At 50.6% G+C, this 20,715-nt stretch overlaps 2 protein-coding genes and 1 long non-coding RNA gene across 4 annotated transcripts; 1 reads left to right on the plus strand and 2 right to left on the minus strand.

The window, feature by feature from the left end:
• Positions 1–2,976: 2,976 nt before the first annotated feature.
• Positions 2,977–5,525, minus strand: LOC135973980 (uncharacterized). Its single transcript, XM_065559654.1, has 2 exons — positions 4,541–5,525; positions 2,977–3,546 (listed from the first exon to the last, which is right to left on the minus strand). Exons 1-2 carry the CDS (start codon positions 5,115–5,117, stop codon positions 3,071–3,073), a joined length of 1,053 nt encoding a protein of 350 aa, XP_065415726.1. The 5' UTR covers positions 5,118–5,525; the 3' UTR covers positions 2,977–3,070.
• A 443-nt stretch (positions 5,526–5,968) lies between these two features.
• On the minus strand, positions 5,969–6,796 carry LOC135973981 (uncharacterized). Its single transcript, XR_010591105.1, has 2 exons — positions 6,656–6,796; positions 5,969–6,488 (listed from the first exon to the last, which is right to left on the minus strand). It is a non-coding gene; the product is annotated as an uncharacterized LOC135973981 (long non-coding RNA).
• B2M (beta-2-microglobulin) lies at positions 6,782–13,346 on the plus strand. 2 transcript variants are annotated; one of them, XM_005280959.3, is made up of 4 exons: positions 6,782–7,362; positions 8,979–9,257; positions 10,898–10,932; positions 12,058–12,956. In XM_005280959.3, the coding sequence occupies exons 1-3, from the start codon at positions 7,296–7,298 to the stop codon at positions 10,909–10,911; spliced, it is 360 nt and encodes a 119-aa protein (XP_005281016.1). In that variant the 5' UTR covers positions 6,782–7,295; the 3' UTR covers positions 10,912–10,932; positions 12,058–12,956. The 2 variants fall into 2 exon arrangements, with proteins under 2 accessions (XP_005281016.1, XP_065415730.1); XM_065559658.1 differs by lacking the exon at positions 12,058–12,956 and adding an exon at positions 13,209–13,346 and having other exon boundaries at positions 7,206–7,362.
• Positions 13,347–20,715: the final 7,369 nt, after the last annotated feature.

Raw genomic sequence — 20,715 nt, forward strand, 5'->3', positions numbered from 1 at the left:
TGAAAAGGAGGCAGCTATGTTTTTACCAGGACTCAGTTGGGAGTATGTGGCACTTGTTATAGTTTTGCCAATCCAAAGTGGTCAAAAATCGTGAGTCAGTCAGCTGAAAACTAGACCAGCCTAAAAATCATAAGACTTTTAAAAAATAATAACAGTAGGGTTGTTTTTTTTATTTGGCTTCTGGTTTCTGAGCCTTTACGTTGTCTTGTGCAACATTTTCAAACTTACCTCCACAACCATGAGGGCTAGAAACTTGCTTTAAAAAATGAAAAAGTTGAGATTTTTGCATATTCACATGACTGGCACTTGAAACCCAAATATGATAAGATTTTCAATCAATTCATAAGAGTTGGTAAAAGTGATCTCTTTAGTGAAAGGGGTAGAAATATAGGGAAGTAAGATGAAAGGCTGGCTTACCCTGAGAAACCTTGCCTTGTAGTGAGTTGGCTGTAATCTTGATTGTTGCCAGGAAAAAGGAGGCTCTGTAATCTGAGACTCTTGCTGTTTGGGAACAAGCTATGCTGCTCTGGTAAAGGCAGATGGACCACGATCTCAAAAAGAACAGAATTTTTCTGCTAGAAACTAAAAATGGATGAGTAGAGGATTTTTATTATTCTGCCATGAACCTTGCATCCCCCTTCACCAATTAGGAAAAATAAGGCCTTGTCTACACTACGAGAGTAGTTCGATTTTACTTGCATCGAATTTTTGTAATCGATATTGCAAAGTCGAACGTGTGTGTCCACACTAAGGACAGTAATTCGACTTTGTGCGTCCACACTAACGGTGATAGCGTCGACATTCGAAGCGGTGCACTGTGGTCAGCTATCCCACAGTTCCCGCAGTCCCCTCTGCCCATTGGAATTCTGGGTGTAGCCGGCAATGCCTTCTGGGTAACAAAATGAGTCGAGGGTGCTTTTGGGAAACTGTCGTCATCCGTCCATCACTCCCGCCCTCCCTCCCTGAAAGCGCCGGCGGGAAAACAGTTCGCGCGCTTTTCCAGTCATTGACAGCGCGGACGCCACTGTACTCCGAGCATGGAGCCCGCTGCGACCATCGCTGCAGTTGTGGCCGCTCTCAACGTCTCGCAGCTTATCATAAAGGTTTCCCTGAGGCAGATGCAGAAAAGTCAGGCAAGGAGGCTACGGCACCGCGGTGATGTCCTGAAGTCTGAGAGTAGCACAGACCTGTCAGAAAGCAGGCGACCCAGCGCCGAGGACATCACAGTGGCAATGGGTCATGTTGATGCCGTGGAACGGCGATTCTGGGCACGGGAAACAAGCACTGAGTGGTGGGACCGCATAGTACTGCAGGTCTGGGATGAATCCCAGTGGCTGCGAAACTTTCGCATGCGGAAGGGAACTTTCCTGGAACTTTGTGAGTTGCTGTCCCCTGCCCTGAAGCGCAGTGACACCCGGTTGCGAGCTGCACTGAGTGTACAGAAGCGAGTGGCCATAGCCCTGTGGAAGCTTGCAACGCCAGACAGCTACCGGTCAGTCGCGAACCAGTTTGGGGTGGGCAAATCTACCGTGGGGGTTGTTGTGATGCAAGTAGCGAAGGCAATCGTTGATGTACTGCTGCCAAAGGTAGTGACCCTGGGAAACGTGGAGGCGATCATAGATGGCTTCGCAGCGATGGGATTCCCAAACTGCGGTGGGGCCATAGATGGAACTCACATCCCTATCCTGGCACCGGACCACCAGGCCACCCAGTACATTAACCGAAAGGGATACTTTTCCATGGTGCTGCAAGCACTGGTGGACCACAGGGGACGTTTTACCAACATCTACGTGGGATGGCCGGGCAAGGTTCATGACGCTCGTGTTTTCAGGAACTCTGGTCTGTTTAGACGGCTGCAACAAGGTATTTACTTCCCGGACCACAAAATAACTGTTGGGGATGTGGAGATGCCTATAGTCATCCTCGGGGACCCAGCCTACCCGCTAATGCCCTGGCTCATGAAGCCCTATACTGGCGCCCTGGACACTGAAAAAGAACTCTTCAACTACCGGCTGAGCAAGTGCAGAATGGTGGTGGAGTGTGCTTTTGGCCGTCTCAAGGGGAGATGGAGAAGCTTACTGACTCGCTGTGATCTCAGCGAAACCAATATCCCCATTGTTATAGCAGCTTGCTGTGTGCTCCACAATCTCTGTGAGAGCAAGGGGGAGACCTTTATGGCGGGGTGGGAGGTTGAGGAAAATAGCCTGGCTGGTGATTACTCACAGCCAGACAGCCGGGCGATTAGAAGAGACCAGCGGGAAGCGCTGTGCATCCGGGAGGCTTTGAAAGCAAAGTTCCTGAGTGAGCAGGGTAACCTGTGATTTTATAGTTTGTGTACTGAGAAGCTAAACCTGCCCCCGTTTCTTTACCCAGGTAATGTTGACTATCCTATCCAGTTACATACCCCCTTCACCCCCCCTCCAACACACGTGTCGAAATAAAAATAGTTCTACTTTGTTAAAGCACACCGTTTTCTTTAATACTGTTTTAGCGGGAATTTTTTAAAACTGGGACGCAGACTGTGGTGCGGGGCGGGTCTAGTGTTGTGATGCGAATGCAGCTTCTAAACTCAAGGATTGACAGGCTCCGCTGCGGTGGGATGCTTGTTTCAACGGAGCCTGTCACCCCTCCTGATCGGGACTGTGTGTATGGGAGGTCTATTTGACTTTGTGGCAGGGGGAGGACGGTTACAGATCCCATGCTGTGTGGCTCTGTGATCCTGTCTAAGGACCGGCGCTTAAGATCTGTAACTGCCCTCCCCCGCCACAAAGTCACAGAGCAACCCACCCCCCCCAACATTACATCAAAACAACCTCCCAGACTAACCGGGGCAACTAGTCACTGCATCACTGCACTGTGTATGTGCCCTGCTGCTGTGCCTGCCCCCGACTATGTACCCTGCCAAAGGAGACTGTCCTGTCCAATTTCCAACCCCCTTTCCCCTCCTCCTCCAAAAGAACATGATTGAAACAGTAGTTAACAGAAACGAATTTTTTATTATCAACTACACATGGCATTGGGAGGTGAAACTTGGACGTGGGCTTGTGTCAGGCGGGAAGGAAAGAACTTTTCAAATTTTGGGAAATGAGAGCCTTCTGCTACTAGAGCTCTCTGCAGGGGTGGAGTGAGAGTTAGCAGGGACTCTGCCGCCTCTCCTTCTTTGCACTTTGGGTGAGGTGGGTATGGGACTTGGTGGCGGGGGAGGGCGGTTAGAGATGGACTGCAGCGGGGCTCTGTCCTCCTGCCTCCGTTCCTGCAGAACATCCACAAGGCGCCGGAGTGTGTCCGTTTGCTCCCTCAGTAGTCCAAGCAGCGTTAGAGTCGCCTGCTGGTCTTCCTGCCGCCACCTCTCCTCCCGATCCATGTTGGCTTGGTGCATTCGGGTCAAGTTCTCCCGCCACTGGGTCTGCTGTGCTGCCTGGGCTTGGGAAGAGGCCATAAGCTCAGAGAACATGTCCTCCCGTGTCCTCTTCTTCCTACGCCTAATCCGCGCTAGCCTCTGGGAGTGTGATTCCAGGCTAGGTTGTGAGACAGTCGCAGACGGGGCTGTGGAAATGGGAAAAAGGGAGTGAATTCCTCTGAAAGATAAATGTAGTTGTGAACAAAGAACATAGTCTTTCTCTGTGAACAAGACCATGCACAGCACCTTTCACATGCGCACTCAGCACAAGGTCGAATTCTCGGCCTTCGCATTCTGTGCCTGGGGTCTTGAACAGCACATTTGAGAAGCGAGGCAGCACAACGGAATTTCTGTTGCAGGCAGACATGGTAAGCCGTACACTTGTGGCAGTTTAAAACTTTTATATTACCACTGGCCTCATTTCACATTTAAATCAATGTCAGTCCCTGCTGCCAGCAATCCGGCAAGCGGGAACTCTGCCCCTGTCCCACCCCCTCGCGGCTGTCCCCGGGAACGATCCCTTTCGGCTGCCCCTCTCCCGCCTCCACCGCGTGGCTGCAAACCAGCGGTGACAGTTCTGTAAAGGAACGGGAAAGCAGTCCCAACACTAACATTCCCCTACCTAATTAAAAGCAGGTCACCATGGCCGACATCACCCTGATGAGGATCTCCGAGAGCGACAAAGAGAGAATGCTCCGGGAAAGCCTCCAAAGACCAGGGCCGTATGCCGCCCTGCTGTGCAGAGCAATGATCCCCGAGTACCTGATAATCTCGTGGCGCGGCAACGTGTCGTACTTCGGAGGACCCAATAAGGCCGCTCTCCCCAAGAACCTCATGCAACGGCTTTCAAGTTACCTCCAGGAGAGCTTCATCGAGATGTCCCAGGAGGATTACTGCTCTATCCCCGCACATATAGACCGCATTTTACTGTAGCTGCAGTAGCAGGGAATACACAGTAGAGCGGCTTGTGCAGGACAATCACTGAAAACCGGACATTGCTAGATTTCTTTTCAAAACTTGCACTGCCCCTTACTAAACCGTTAAGCGCCTAGGGCACACTAATCATGAACAACCCATTCTTTTAATTGTTAATATTCCTGTTTTGTTAAAAATAAATGTTTAGATGTTTACAACACTTACTGGCTGATCCTTCACCAGATTCTGTGTCCGGGGTAATGGCTGGGGACGCTTCGTAGGGGATCTCTGTAAGGGTGATGAAGAGATCCTGGCTGTCGGGGAAATCAGCGTGGTGAGAGCTGCCAACTGCCTCGCCCTCCTCATCTCCTTCCTCATCTTCCCCGTCCCCTAACATGTCTGAGGAACCGGCCGTGGACAGTATCCCATCCTCAGAGTCCACGGTCACTGGTGGGGTAGTGGTGGCGGCAGCACCGAGGATGGAATGCAGTGCCTCGTAGAAACGGGATGTCTGGGGATGGGATCCGGAGCGTCCGTTTGCCTCTTTGGTCTTCTGGTAGCCTTGTCTCAGCTCCTTGATTTTCACGCGGCACTGCGTTGCATCCCGGCTGTATCCTCTCTCTGCCATGTCTTTAGAGATCTTCTCGTAGATCTTTGCATTCCTTCTTTTGGATCGCAGCTCGGAAAGCACGGACTCATCGCCCCACACAGCGATGAGATCCAAGACTTCACGATCAGTCCATGCTGGGGCTCTCTTTCTATTCACAGACTGCATGGCCATCACTGCTGGAGAGCTCTGCATCGTTGCCAGTGCTGCTGTGCTCGCCACGATGTCCAGACAGGAAATGAGATTCAAACTGGCCAGACAGGAAAAGGAATTCAAATTCAAATTTTCCCGGGGCTTTTCCTGTGTGGCTGGTCAGAGCATCCGAGCTCGCACTGCTGTCCAGAGCGTCAACAGAGTGGTGCACTGTGGGATAGCTCCCGGAGCTATTAGCGTCGATTTCCATCCACACCTAGCCTAATTCGACATGGCCATGTCGAATTTAGCGCTACTCCCCTCGTCGGGGAGGAGTACAGAAGTCGAATTAAAGAGACCTCTATGTCGAACTAAATAGCATCGCAGTGTGGACGGGTGCAGGGTTAATTCGATTTAACGGCGCTAACTTCGACATAAACGCCTAGTGTAGACCAGGCCTAAGTGACTAAGCAGGGAAACCAGGAAGTAACTGTCACTCCCTGAAAGGGTCAATCTTGGCTAGTCTGGAGGGACCAAAATGTATTAAGCTAAAAGCAAATCCCAATAAATTTAAATAAAAAACAAGAACAAAAACAGGGGCCCAATTCTGCCCTCATTCGTAACCATGTGACCTTATGCTCTTGATGAGGGGCTTGCTTGGGTATAACTGAGGGCTGAGTCTGGTTCTTTGTTACTCTATTTTCTAAGAATCTCTCTCTCTCTCTTTCTCTCTTTTTGTTTGTTTTCAGTTCTATGCACCGGTAACATTCTGTGTTGCAGGGAATGACAAACCTCACCACACACACACACTCAAGCGACCAGTAAACCACACAGGAAGACGCTAGAAGCTATGTCAGTGTCATGTGACACTTAGTTAATTTGTCATAAAACCCCCCACGGCAATAGGAACAATAATCATGAATCTTATTTTATATTTCCAGATACAAAGAAAATTAAACTGGAGTTAAGTCTGTGGATGTATCAGTAATTTAACAGTAAAAATACTGTAGGGATGTTGGATGTGACAGACTGATAATACCCTGGACAAATCTTCTGGAATTAAGATAAACTTTACTGAATTAAGTTATACCTTACGAATTAGGTTTAATACCTTTGGGGTCTATTGTATTAAAAATGCAGTTATGGTGTGTTATTGTGGCATTGTATGTACCTTCTCCAGTAGGAGGGAACATTAATGTCATTCCTTCTCCAGCCCTTTGAAGACAGCCCCAGAAAAGTGTACATACACTAGTTCACACTGGATTCTTCAGGAACTGCCAGACAAAGAAGGGTAGCCATGTTAGTCTGTATCAGACAAAGAAAGGATTTTTGGATGAATAACCTGGTTTTAAATTGGCTCAGGCCCTTCTTCCTGATCCAGAAAAGGGACAGGCCCTTGGATGCCCTAAACCTTAAGGAAGGGCTGTGTGCTAGCTCTGTTGAACTTTAGAGACTAAAGTTCCATTCTATATGCATCCGAAGAAGTGGGCTGTAGTCCACGAAAGCTTATGCTCTAATAAATTTGTTAGTCTCTAAGGTGCCACAAGTCCTCCTGTTCTTCTTTTTGCGGATACAGACTAACACGGCTGCTACTCTGAAACCTCTGTTGAACTTGTGACCACCAAGGGCACCACCTCTACTTTATGGGGTTTTAAAGGAGGGCTCCAGCCAGAGCCTCAAGCTCCCCATCTGTAAAAGGGGCTAAGGAGACTGACCGCCTGTGCACAGCGTTGTGAGCACTGTGGCTGAGCAGAGCTAGGTAAGGTGGTGGGGACGCGGTGTGGGGGGGAACGGGTGTTTTTGCAGAAATCCCAGTTGCAGGTGCTGGAGAAGGGGATAGCGGCAGGTGAGGCGGCGGAGGCGCTGAGACTATTATCTTGAGCAGGGTCTCAGCTGGGGGAGAGGCGCTGTAAGGAACCAAAGCCGAGCCCAGGTTGTTACACAAAGGGCCCTAGCGAGAGGGGCCCGCGCTAGTTGCTCCGAGACTGGAGTCTGGAAAGCGAAAGCGAAACGAGAGCTGGAGCCCGAGGGAGGGGCTGCTGTGAGGAGCGCGCACGCGCTGGAAAGCCCCTCTCCGCTCGGATAACCTGTCAGTGGCATGTCTGCCTGGTGACGAGTGATGCGAGAGGCCTCACCCCGCTGTGATTGGCCCGAGGCCGGCAGGGTATAAAAGGCGCTGGCGGGGTCCGGGGACGGTAGTTCGCCGAGAGTGATCGCGGAGGAGCGTGTGTAGCGGGAGCCATGGCACGGGGTCTCGGTGTGCTGCTGCTGGTGCTGCTCGGTCTCGCCGGCCTGGAGGCAACCACAAGTGAGACCCGCTCCGCGCCGCGCCGGGAGCGCGGGGTGGGGGTGTGAGCCTTGAGACCGGCTCCTGGCCGCGCAGTGTTCGAGCCAGCTGGGGGGTCCTGCCAGGCAGCGGGGGCGGCTCTTAGCCGGGGAGCCGGGCCATGCTCCGAGCCTGGGGGCGACTCCCGCTTCAGCTGCGCGGGGTGCGCCGAGTCCTCTACTGGCCCGGGCGGGGGCACCTCCCCAACAGCCCGGCCGGGGAGTGGGTCCCCCGAGCGGTGTTCAGCGCCCCGCGCCCCCCTGGCTGGGTTGTTGGCGGAGTCCGTTGGGGCGGGCGGCTCCGGCTGACCGTGCGCCAGGGGCTTTCCGGGAAGGCGCCTGATGGCGCTGCCCGCCTGGCTTTCGCTTTTGGTTGGGAGGGGGGCGCCTCTGCTGCGGTGGTGGGAGGGCGCTGGATGAGTCCCAGGACCGGGTTAGCCCCCGGCGGGAGACTCCAGGGCTGCGTTCATACTGGGGATGCCCTGGTGTGGCTGTAGCCTGTGCTCAGAGAAGTGGTGCTGCGGTGGGGACCCCACCTCCCTCCGTGACTCTGGCTGGGCCAGCAGGAGCCAGGTTCCACTGACCCTGCTTGCAATAGGGTGACTAGATAGCAAGTGTGAAAAATCGGGATGGGGGAGTGGGGTTATAGGCACCAATATAAGACAAAGCACAGAATAGTGTGGCTGTCCCTATAAAATCAGGATATCTGGTCACCCTAGCAGTCAGGGAGGTGCTGGTCCTACGCTGGCAGAAAAGCTGCTGTTGCCGTAGGCTGTCTGCACTGGGACTGTGCCAGTGTAGAGGCTGTGCCAGTGTAGAGGCTCTAGCTGTGGCTGGCATGTTGATTGGGCTAAGGATTTTTCACACACTTATGGACATAGCTAGACTGATATGTTGTAAATGTAAACCAAGCTGCACCCTTACTGTGCTGCAGTGCCAGTCCTGCTTGCGCTCCAGTAGAACTCAAGAGTGTAGTGGAAAAAGTCACCCACGCATTAATTTTAGTTCACAGACTCAAGCCTAAGGCCCGTTTATTGCAATACATACCAACGCGTTGGGGTAGCAGTCCAAAAACTACCACACCCGAGTTACCAATTGACCAGTCAACCACACCTCTCATTTGGAACCAGACGTATATAATCAGGCAGCAGAGATGGGATGTGTGGGGAAGTAAATACTGTATAGTACAGTACTGTTAAATGTAAACTACTAAAGAACTAAGGAAAATATTTTTTTTTTGACAAAGTAAGGAAACTGTTTCTGGGCTTGTTTCATTTACATTAAGATAGTTAAAAGCAGCATTTTTCTTTTGCATAGTAAGTTTCAAAGCTGTATAAAGTTAATGTTCAGTTGTAAACTTTTGAAGGAACAACCATAACATTTCAGCATTGCGAACAGCCTCCATTCCTCTGGTGTTCATAACTCTGAGGTGCTACTGTACTAGAGCTTTAAAGACTCAAACTCTAGCAAGCTGCCATTGTGCCCTGGCTTGGCTCTTTGAGTCATTAGTGCACAGCTGGTGGAGTCTCCCTGGGGGGGGGGAGACAATTACAGCAGCTAGGATGTCACTCAGCTCTGTTCTTTTCTCAACTTCTTCAGGTTCCCCCAAAGTACATGTGTACTCCCGCCACCCAGTGGAGGATGGCAAGTCGAATGTCCTGAACTGCTATGTGGAGGGGTTCCACCCCCCGAACATTGAGATCACCCTGCTGAAGAATGGTGTTAAGATGGATGCCATGGAAATGTCTGACCTTTCCTTCAGTGACGACTGGACTTTCCAGCGCCTGGTGCATGCCCCGTTCACTCCTAATGGGAAAGATTCATATGAATGCAAAGTGGTGCATAGCACCCTTCCAAGTCCCAAGAACGTCAGATGGGGTGAGTATTTCACTACTTCCATCTTGTTCACTTCATCCTTCAGGAATTGTACACTGGATTTGGATTCTGTTGCTACTGAGATCCTGCACTCTGCCAGAGAATGCAGCTTGCCTGCTTAGTCACAAGTCCAGTATGGTGTGGTGGTTGGTTTTTTTTTGTTTTGTTTTTTGTTTTTAATGTAATATAATAGGGTGAGTTCCTGAATTCTTGTTTCTAGAGACCTTTGGCTTCTTCCTAGGCTCAAGTGAAATAATTTGTTTCTAGCTGCCAAAGGGAACATGTAAATGAATGCACTGCATTGGAACATCTGATAGTAATGGAAAGAGGGAGAGACTAATTTCTGGAATAGTGGAGGTGCTGTAGATCAGATCAGGCTATATCTACACTGTGGACCTTACAGCGGCACAGCTGTACCACTACAGCTGTGCCACTGTAAGGTCTGCCATGTAGCCACTCTTTACTGGCAGAAGAGAGCTCTCCTGCCGGCATAATTAAGCCCCCCCCCCCCCCCCAAGCGGTGTTAGCTAGGTCTGCAGGAGAGGCCCTCCTGCTGACAATAGCACTGTCCACACCAGCACTTTTGTTGGTGAAACTTACATTGGTCTAGGGTGGTGTTTTCACACCCCTGATTGACAAAAGTGCTAGTGTAGACATAGCCTCAGTTAGCAGAGCTCTGGGGAAGGTGTGCACAACCGCTGCCTGTCCACTCTGTACCTGACTTTAATGTTATCATAGTGTCTTAATGGTATCTTATTCCCTTATACTCCTCTCTAAATAAAAACTGCCTGAACAGCTATGTTAGATGTAACTTTTATATAACTTGCCTGTTGAAAAAGGGTAAGTTATTAAAAGAGCAGTTTTTGTCAGAGAAACCATTTTCAACCTCAGCCTGGTCTTTTACTTTGCTGTCCTGTCTGCAGGCTTTTCCCTATGTTTCTTTGGCTGGGTCTACACTACCCGTCTGAATCGGCGGGTAGAAATCGACCTCTTGGGGATCAATTTATCGCATCCCGTTGGGACGCGACAATCGATCGCCGAATCGACGCTCTTACTCCACCAGCAGAGGTGGGAGTAAGCGCCGTCGACGGGAAGCCGCAGAGGTCGATTTTGCCGCCGTCCCTACAGCGGGGTAAGTCGGCTGCAATACGTCGAATTCAGCTACGCTATTCGCGTAGCTGAATTTGCGTATCTTAAATCGACCCCCCCGTAGTGTAGATGTAGCCTTTCTCTCTCTCTCTCCCTCCCCCCCCCTTCAAATATTTGATACATAATCACCAACAATAAAAGGTCCAGGACTTTGAATTTGTTTGTCATGCTTGTGATGCCAGGGTGGAACAGAATCCAGTTGACTTCTGCTTGCTGGGAGGAGGAAACCTGATTAGTTTAGGTGAACTAAGCAAAGATGCTTAGGACAGTTGGCAAGAAGATGAGGGTGTGGTGTCAGTTTATTTTCTGGCCCAGTCCATAATCCCCTAGCATGAGCAGTGGTGGCTTATCACAGGGCATCTCTCTGGCTGCTGGAGTGATATAACTCTCCCGGCGCTGCGTTTAGAATTGTTGTGATTGGTGGGAGGATTATTTGTGCAGCACAGCAACGTCTTGGAAGTGAAGGCTAACATCCTGTCATCCTCTTTTTGTAGACCCAGATAATTAACCTGCTTCTTAGACGCATATGGTAAGTTATGGATATTTCGTTTCTTGCTGTCAAAGTGAGTTTGGTGCTAGACTGATCTTTAGGGCTTGACTACATTATCCGCTGGATCGAGGGTCAGCAATCGATCCAAAGGGGGTTGATTTATCGCATCTAGTCTAGACATGATAAATCGACCGCTGAGCACTCTCCCGTCGACTCTGGTACTCCAACAGGGTGAGAGGCAGAGTCGACGGGAGAGCATTAGCTGTCAACTTACTGCAGAAAAGACACTGCGGTAAGTAGATCTAAGTACATCAACTTCAGCTATGTTATTCATGTAGCTGAAGTTGTGTAACTTGGATCGATTTTCCTGCCCCCAGTGTAGACCAGGCCTTAGGCTGAAGCCCAAGGGAAGGAAGCAAAACGCTTGCCATGCTGAGGCAGAAAGACAGGGAGAAGATAAACAGGCAGCTCTGTCTCTAGCTTATTAGGTGGTATGCGTGTGGCCTGAAATTGTTCCACTTCTTAGCACTGGTAACAATATCATGCCCACATGGAGACTACACTTGCTTGTCCAAGGATTAGAGAGCAGCCTTTTGAAGCAAAATATATTTTTTTGTAAGGTTTATGACTTCACTTGGCACCTGGAAAGAAGGGTTCTTTATATGTCACAGGGTCTGCTAGTCACCAGACCCCATGGTGTTTTCTCTTGATGGGTGGGGAGAGGTGGATTTGACATTTGCCAGTCCTTGCTTATGGTCTAGCTATATCTCCTGGGAGGGATGGCTAATACTGCATTAGAGTTAGAGGGACAGCAGTCACTGTAAGGCATCATTTTTGGGCAGAGGGGGGGCAGGCAGTGCTGGAGCAGCTTTGAGTTGGTGAATGATAACAAATGGCTTAATGTACAGCACCAGCAAATGCAGTACACCAAATGTGAACAGGTAAGAGGTGTTCAGTGCCTTAAACTGTCTGAGAAGCTTGGACATGTGACTTTGGAGGTGCAGCTGCTCTTAGAATCTATGAAGTCCAGAACCTGTTAGGGTTTATACTAGTTGTTTGCAGATGGGATCTCTGAGCCAGGTTCTCCCTTTCAGATTGCTTGTTCTTTATGATAATATAAGCTTTAATAAAAAAACATCTTTTTTTCCCCCCCCCTCTTTTCAGGTCTGAAGAACTCTGCCTTGCAATCTGAAATCCGCTTAAGCCCTAATCTGTTTTCCTCTGCGTTCTTCATACCCCACATTCATTTTGTATTGGAGATGAATGTCTAGCTTTTAAGATAATGCTAAATAAATTGTGTGGGGGTGGTCTTTTGTAATTAATAATCCGCTAGTGTGAAATGTTAGATTTGAGTCTGGGGCCCCCTGTGTATGGCAGTGTAACATTACAGCTGGCCTCGCACTAAAATTCTCGATGCTCTGTCTGGTTGGTTGGGGGGGGGGGGAAACCACTTGGGTAATCTGGTGGTGGACGTGTTATAGAATCATTATAGGTCTTATGCAAAGATAAGCCAATCTTGTATTGGGCTGTCTGGTGGGTGTGCTACTGCTAGTTAAAATGGCAGTTGTAAAGTAAATCCTAAACATATCTCAGGGTCTTTAAGACCCACGGATCCTTCTTCTAATCCAGATATGCTGTGCTCATGGTATTGAGAGAGATTGAACTGCAAATTTGGAAGAGTTTTGTCTTTCCAGTAGCTCCAGAACATAAGAGCTATAACAAGTTCCCAGCACAACCTATGTGTAGGCAGCAGCAGTCTTCGCCAGGGATGGGGGCAGCATTGAGGGCTATCAGGGCCTGAGTGCAACATGTGTTAAGCCCTTTGGGGTGAGCAGTAGTAGAGCTTTCAAGAACAGCTCTTGGCTACAGCATTTCTTACTATAAATGCCAATCAATAAAATTATTGCCAGTTTTAAGCAAAAAATCTGTGTGCAAGTCTGTTAAACATTTTTGGACAATCTCTGTATGGAACTGCTTTACTAATTAAAAGGAGAGTGTAACACTTTGTATGGTTCTTAATTGTATATAATGTGTTGTCTTAAATATATTTTAAAAAAAATCAACCCTGTGGAAGTTGTGATTTCTTAAGTCGAAGAAAGGACATGTCTTGCATCGGATACAGCATGGCATGCAATATAATCTGTCAATGAATTAGTGTCCCTGCTGTAAGAGCAGCTACTCAAATCTTTTTTCCCCTTTCTGATAAAAGTAAAAGGAGGAGATTGTGTTCCTGATCCATATGATCATTAACTTCTCAGCCTTGCCTTCAAATCCTGCACAGCTCTGCTCCTAACAATCCTTTGCTTTCTCCTCAGCTCACAAGGACTGACTCCAACCACAGCACCTGTGGGGGATGATCTCATGGAAGTTTTATTAGCATGCATTTATGTTTTTATTATTTAGCATATTTTCTGAAGTGCTTTTACTTTAAGAATAAACGTGCTTGCTTAGAATGAGCTGTGTGGTAACTTAAGTGGGCACTTATGCTATTTTATCGCCTCTGAAGAGAGCAAAAGCGCAAACACCAACCTGTATGAGGCAGTCTAGCTTGTTGGGCATAACAGTGTAGGCAAGGAACCATGCAGTCTGGAAAAACCCTGCTTAGGAGGGGAAGAGATAGGGGTCTCTACCTCCGAGAGGTGACGGCTGAGGAACCAGAAGCCCAAACTGGGAGCCTGTGCTGGACCCTGGAGGGGAATACAGGTGCATTTTCCAGCCTCTGCCCTTGCACAAACTCCTATAAGACACCCCCATGACCATATTTCTGTGTGAGTCAAATGAATCATGATCCTCGTGTTTCTGGAACACCCAACCTCACTATAGGGAGGGGCAGTAGAGTGACCAGACAGCAAGTGTGGGAAAAATTCAGGGTGGGGTGGGGGGGGTAATAGGAGTCTATTTAAGAAAAAGACCCAAAAATCAGGACCCTATAAAAGCGGGACATCTGGTCACCCTAAGGAGCAGAGCTATGGGAAGAAGACTGGCTCAGTGGAGTTGAGACATTGTCAATAAGGGTGGTCTTCAGACAACTTTTCAGAAGGATTTTGAGTGAGTCAGTTCTTCAATGAAAGGAAAAGACTTGTTTGAAGACAAATGAAACAAATACAGGAGTTACTTAAGGAGGTCTGATTGTTGAGGTTACCCTGGATACTGCTAGAACAATACAAATGTCCCACCTGCACCTCTGAGAAGGTGTAGCATTCAAACAGACTAGCAGATACTCTACTTTAAATAAAAGCTGTTGCCAGGTGTCAGGAGAGTAAACCACCATGTTCAGCGGCTTTGAATTTCTTGTAGGCTTTTTGTTCCTGGCTCTTGGAGCCTTGCTGGGAGAATAACACAAATCCCTTAACATTTAATTAAAAAAAAAAAATCTAAAATGACTAAAGCCTTCATGCATAAACTTATATGTTACACTAAGGTCTGTTCAGTTCTTTCAAAACAGAAAAATAAAGTGATAAGATTTAAGCCCGAGGTGGGGAAACTACAGCCCTTGGGCCACATCCGCCCTGTGGGACCGTCCTGCCTGGCTTGCCCCCGGCCCTTCCTCTACTGTTCCCTCTCCCCTGCAGCCTCAGCTTGCTTGCTCTGCTGGCAAAGCAATGCTCTGGGCGGCAGGGCTGTGAGCTCCTGGGGCAACGCAGCTGAAGAGCCCGGCCTGACCCAGTCTCTGTGCTGCGTAGCTGCTGCGGCGGCAGCATGGCTGTAGTGTTGCCAGCCACCCATGCTACCTGCAGCACAGTAAGGGGGCAGGGAGCGGGGGAGGGAGGGGAGGTTTGCATAGAGGGCAGGGGAGTTTGGAGTGGTGGTCAGGGGGCAGGGGTGTGGATAGGGGTCAGGGCAGTTGGGAACAGAGGGTTGAATGGGGGCAGATGGCCTGGGGGGCAGTCAGGGAGAGGGGGGGGTTGGATGGGGTGGCAGGGGGCAGTCAGGGAGAAGGGGGGGTTGGATGGGGCAGCAGGGGTCTGGGGGTGGTCAGGGGACAGGGAGCGGGTGTGTGTGGATGGGACAGGAGTCCTTGGGGGGGGGGGCAGATAGGAGGTGGGGACTGGGCCACGACCCCCTCCCCTAACCGGCCCTCCATACAATTTACGAAACCTGATGCGGCCCTCAGGCCAAAAAGTTTGCCCACCCCTGATCTAAGCAGTTGGGAAAGAAACAGACAAAAATGGAAACTAGATGAGAGAAATTCATCAGTTTCTCTAAGTTTTATTCAAGTGAACAATCCACTTTATACAACTGTTTTTTGCTTTAAGATAACTTGCAAAAAAAAAAAAGGCGCTTTTATACAAACTTACGCTTTCTCACAAGTGTAGTTGTGCTGGGTGATAGAAAGGCAGGCTGGTCCAGGCCTGGTGAGCCCATTCCACCATGGAGGGAGAGCCAGGGTTCCTTTCTCCTACAAACAACTGCCAGAGCAGTCAGCAGCAAAAGCCAGGCTAGTATCCGGTTTTGCGCTGTTCCTCAAGCGTTCAGGTATGTCAAGAAACAAGATTCTGGAAGGAATGGCATCAAAAACAGAGGTTCTAGCCAGGGGTGGCTCCAGGCACCAGCGCACCAAGCACGTGCCTGGGGTGGCAAGCCGTGGGGGCGGCCTGCTGGTCACCGTGAGGGCGGCAGTCAGGCTGCCTTCGGCGGCATGACTGCGGGAGGTCCACCGGTCCTGCGGTTTCGGCGGCAGGTACACCAAAGGCGTGGAACCGGCAGACCTCCCGCAGGCATGCCACCAAATCTGTGTTACCAGCGGACCTCCTGCAGGCGTGCCACCGAAAGCACTGCTGTGCTTGGGGCAGCAAAATACATAGAGCTAGCCCCACTAGAAGTTGTTTGGCTTGATGGAGAAATTACACCTCTACCCCAATATAACGTGACCCGATATAACATGAATTCGGATATAACATGGTAAAGCAGCGCTCCAGGGGGGCAGGGCTGCACGCTCCGGCAGATCAAAGCAAGTTCAATATAATGTGGTTTCACCTATAAAGTGGTAAGATTTTTTGGCTCCTGAGGACAGCGTTATATCGGGGTGGAGGTGTACTGGGTGAAATCCTATACCTGTTGTGATCATAATGGCCCCTGCTGGCCTTATTTTCTGAAAAAGCCAATATTTTTGTTCAGTGTAAAAAAAAAAAAAAAAAAAGAGCAAGTGCACAATAAGGAACTAATATGGGGCAGGGGCAGGGGCAGGGCCAGAGCCAGAGCCCAGGATGCAGGGCACCGTAGTGATTGCAATGTTTTCTATGCGATCTGATAGTGTGACTCTAACAAGCTTGTTGAGGCAGAACAAGCATGTATGAAAGACATTATGGAATTCCATCCCTCTGGTTTGAAAGGATGTGACAACTTTTTCCCATTTAATCATGAAATTATTTTTAACAGGTAAGGAAGACAGACATTACTTTGTACAATCTTCTCATCCCATTTAAAGTTTTGTACTTGAACACAGCATTTGCTTAAAGAGGCCCTCTAATTATGGAAATTTTAAGCTCAGGCTGAGTAAGAAAACTCTTTCTGAAAACAGAGGAATAAAGAAAAGTCTGGTATATTCCAATTGTCGATGCTCTGTAAGAGACAGGAATTTATCTGTATTTTAAAACCAAGAAAAGTGTATCAAATAATTAAACCCCATTCTACTTTTCCAACCACCTAAATTAGCAGGGACAGAGTGAGTATAAATGTATTTGGTTACCAATCACTTTCCTGCATTCTCGCACATTAGCAGAGGGTGGCAATCTCTGGGTACCAGAGTAGCAGCCGTGTTAGTCTGTATCCGCAAAAAGAAGAACAGGAGTACTTGTGGCACCGTAGAGACTAACAAATTTATTAGAGCATAAGCTTTCGTGGACTACAGCCCACTTCTTCGGATGCATATAGAATGGAACATATACTGAGGAGATATATATACACACATACAGAGAGCATAAATCTCTGGGTAGCAAACACTGTAGGGAAATGTTAGGCCTTTACCAATAAATTGTATCCTTTGAAAGTTTAAACAAAAAATTCACTGGAATGTTTCTATTGAGGTGTGAGGCTTAGCAAAAGTTTGTTTTAACTGCAACTACTTTTGGGTCTAAATTTATCTGAAAATTCACCTTTAATTAATTAATATGCAAGTAACACTTTTATTATTATGTAAGTAGTAAACATGAATACATTAGTACTACTGCCCATCTCTCTAGCCATAACTTTCCTCCCCAGGTTCCTGTGACCTCACGGACTCACACCAAGCAGTTAATGTTTGCACAGCACTTTTAGGATATTTAAGATTGTAGAAATGCTGAACATTATATTAATTAATTATTTTCATTAGGAAAAATGCTATCTGCCCATATGCCTCCCACTGACTAGCAGACTTCCCAATAGTTGTCCCAGGTTTAGCAGAACTGTCTTGCTTTGACACACACACCCCCTAGCCCCCCTGTCCTGGTTCAAGTGGCTCCTGCCCCACAGGGCTTGGCTCCCTGCTCCCGGTATTACAAAGTGATCCCTGCCCCACTGGGCTTGGCTCCCCGTTCTAGGTATTACAAAATGACCCCTGTCACACAGGGGTGGTCAGGTTTGGCCTGGCCTGCTGTTGGCATATATATATGTGCGCATGCCCAGGCTAAATTTGAGTGAGTGGCATTGTGACCTGGTGCATGGGGTGAGGGGTCCAGACCAAACCTGAGCAGTGCTATGCACTTGGGCCTGGTCATAATGCCCAGGGTGGGGTGCTGAGCCCTGCCAACCCCACAGGATAGGAGCCCAGGAGTTGCTGCTGTGGGGTGAGTGTGGGGCAAGCTCACTCTGTAACTTCTCTCCATCTCCCCACCCCCAGGGCTTCCCACCCCTCCCTGGGGTTAGGACCCATCCCAGAGTAACTACTTGAAATGTTGGGCAGTGTGGACTAGTGTGTAGGGTTGCCACCTCTCAGCTACAAAAACCCAGGCCATCCGAACCATTTCATCCAAGACAGCTACCCAAGCCAAGGGGCCAGCCTGGGAAAACGTGGATGGGAGAAGCCCTACCTTTCTGGTCCTGTTTTCTAGAACCTTTCCCTCCATGGGAGGGAACTGAGTAACTGCCATTCTGCCTCTCGCTAACTGCCATCCTCTTTGAGAAACCTCCCCTGCACTCCACGCACCCCTCAGAACACCGCCGGTCTGCTTCAAGGTCACAAACTCCTCAGCTTTCCCAGCGCCTGCCTCCCCCAGCCACTCTCTTCCAGCATCTGCCCCCAGGTCCCTGGGGAACTACCTGCCCCTCACCACATGCCCACCCTCTTCCAGAACCTTGCCTGTGCCATTTTCCTGTGGCATCGCTCACTAAGGGCCCTGCTTGGCCGGTGACTTGACAGCTGCCTCGTTCGCAAGTCTCCCAAGTCCTCCACATGGGCCTAGTCCAGAGCTCGCCAATTGCCATCTTCTGAGGATAAAACTCCTCCCTAGATTCATTGGGCCTAGTCCCTAGGCTCTGTTGAGACCGATCACCTTGGGGTAGATCTAGGGTTACCATATTTTGTGCCTCCAAATGGAGGACACTCCACAGCCCCCGGCCCCGCCCCAGCCCCGCCCACACCCCCTCCCCAACCCCGCCCCCTCCCCAAAGTCTCCGCCCCCTCCCCTGCTTCCCGCGAATATTTGATTCGCGGGAAGCCTGAAGCAGGTAAGGGGGGGTGTGGGGGGAGGAGGCGCGGCCCAGGCTGGCCCCCGGCGGCTCCAGCCTGGGTCGGCTCGGGCCCTGGGGTGCCGGCCCCGGCCGACCACCCCTGGCCCGCCCAGCACTGCCGGCGGCCCGGCGCACCCCCCGGCTCCCGGCCCCGCGGGCTCGGCTCCCTGGCTCCCGGCCCGGCTCCCGGCTCCCCGCCCCGCGGGCTCGGCTCCCCGGCTCCCGGCCCGGCTCCCCGGCTCCCCGCCCCGCGGGCTCGGCTCCCCGGCTCCCCGCCCCGCGGGCTCAGCTCCCCGGCTCCCGGCTCCCCGCCCCGCGGGCTCGGCTCCCCGGCTCCCGGCTCCCGGCTCCCCGCCCCGCGGGCTCGGCTCCCCGGCTCCCGGCTCCCCGCCCCGCGGGCTCGGCTCCCCGGCTCCCCGCCCCGCGGGCTCGGCTCCCGGCCCCGCGGGCCCGGCTCCCCGGCTGACCGGCTCCCCGGACCCCCGCCCGGCCCCGCGCCCGGCCCGGCACTGTGACCCTGGCCCGGCACTGCGCCACTGGTTCCCGGCCCGGCACCATGCCCCCGGCCCCGCACCGGCGCCGGCCCCGGCCGAGCACCACCGAGCCCTCCCGATTTTCCCGGACATGCCCGGCTTTTGGGGATTTCCCCCGGACGGGGATTTGAGCCCCCAAAAGCCGGACATGTCCGGGAAAATCCGGACGTATGGTAACCCTAGTAGATCTCCACCACAGACATAGAGGCCTAGACTCTGGGACTCATGGACATCCATCACCTTGCTGAGTGATGTGTGGGGGAGCATGTGTGCAGGGAGGGGAGGGGGCATCTCCTGTGGAATAGCTGGATGTGGGGGGTAGGCTGAGTACCCTGAGGTGTCTCTGGATGGGGTGATAGGTGTACCCTGGACCGCGGTGTCTCTTCAGCAGAGCTGCTGACTTTTCAGACTGCCTGAGGCTTCCTCCAGCCTTTAGGCTCTTCACACCATTCCCTCCTCCTCCCTTTGCTCTCCCCCCCCCCCCCCCCGCGGCTGTTTCCTGCAGCTCTGCGCCTGGTGTGCCATGCACACAGTCTGGCCTGGGAGGGAGCAGAGAGGAGCTGCATTGACTCTACCTTCCCCTTCACTCTGGAACCACAGAGCCATGGTGCAGGCTGTCAGCAGACTCAGGGCTCTGCTCAAGGTGGCTGCACAGCCTGGGACTTGCAACTGCATGGGGGTAGGCCTTGGGGAAGAAAGGATAAGAGCAAAACAGGAAACCTCCCACTCCCTCTCCACTGTGCCGGAAGAAGAGGAAGCTCCTCTGGAGGACTAGAGTGAGGAGAAGGAGGGGATGGCTGAGGAGCTAACCCCTTGAGCCTACCCATGGCCGGGGGGAGGAGGAGCAGTGAAGGGGATGCACCCTTAAGGGGCCATGAAGCATGGAGAAGTAGCCGAGGGCAATTTCTCCTTGTGAATCTTGCCAGGGCCTGAGGTAGGAGCAGCAGAAGACCCAGCACCTAGTACAGGATTCTCTCTTTATGTTGAGATTCTGCAGGGGATTTTCAGTGGGCCCTAAAGTGTTGGTACATGTTGAAAAATCCTGAGTGGCCAATAGCAAAGTGTAACCTACTGGTTCCAGGTGTTTTTTTAGTTCTCCGTTCTGGCTGGTCCTAAGAAAGATGATAAAAGCCTACTAGTGCAAGCGACTAAAGGCAGTGCTACCTTAGTTCGAATAGCTGTGACTCACATTTTGAGTACTGAAGATCTGGGATTCAGTCTCCATTGCTGACCAGTGTGGTGTGGGAGGAGTCATTACCATATCAGAGATTATTGGTTAGTGCAGTTGAGCTACAAAACCGAGGGTTGCTAGTTTAAGACTGTAGAAAGATAATTTAGATTGGCTTTACTTTTAAAATGATTTCCTCACTGAAGAAGCAGTGAAAAATACATCTATGGACCTACATTTCCAAATGTGACTTTTGCATGCCCAGCTGGAATGTGATGGTGTCTGGGATATATCTGGAAACTGGGGCTTCTCGAGTCTATGTGTGGAATGTAGCTGTGTAGTGGTGAGTTGGGGTGTCAAGGACATACTTAGGTATAGTTGTTTCTGTTGCATATTTCTCTGGTATATGTAGGAGATATGAGGTGTGTGTGTGTTTGGGGCATATCTTAGTACTGGGGAATATCTGGGGGG

Source organism: Chrysemys picta, chromosome 10 (genome assembly GCF_011386835.1).
Source record: "Chrysemys picta bellii isolate R12L10 chromosome 10, ASM1138683v2, whole genome shotgun sequence".
In the NCBI taxonomy this organism is placed as follows: domain Eukaryota; kingdom Metazoa; phylum Chordata; order Testudines; family Emydidae; genus Chrysemys; species Chrysemys picta.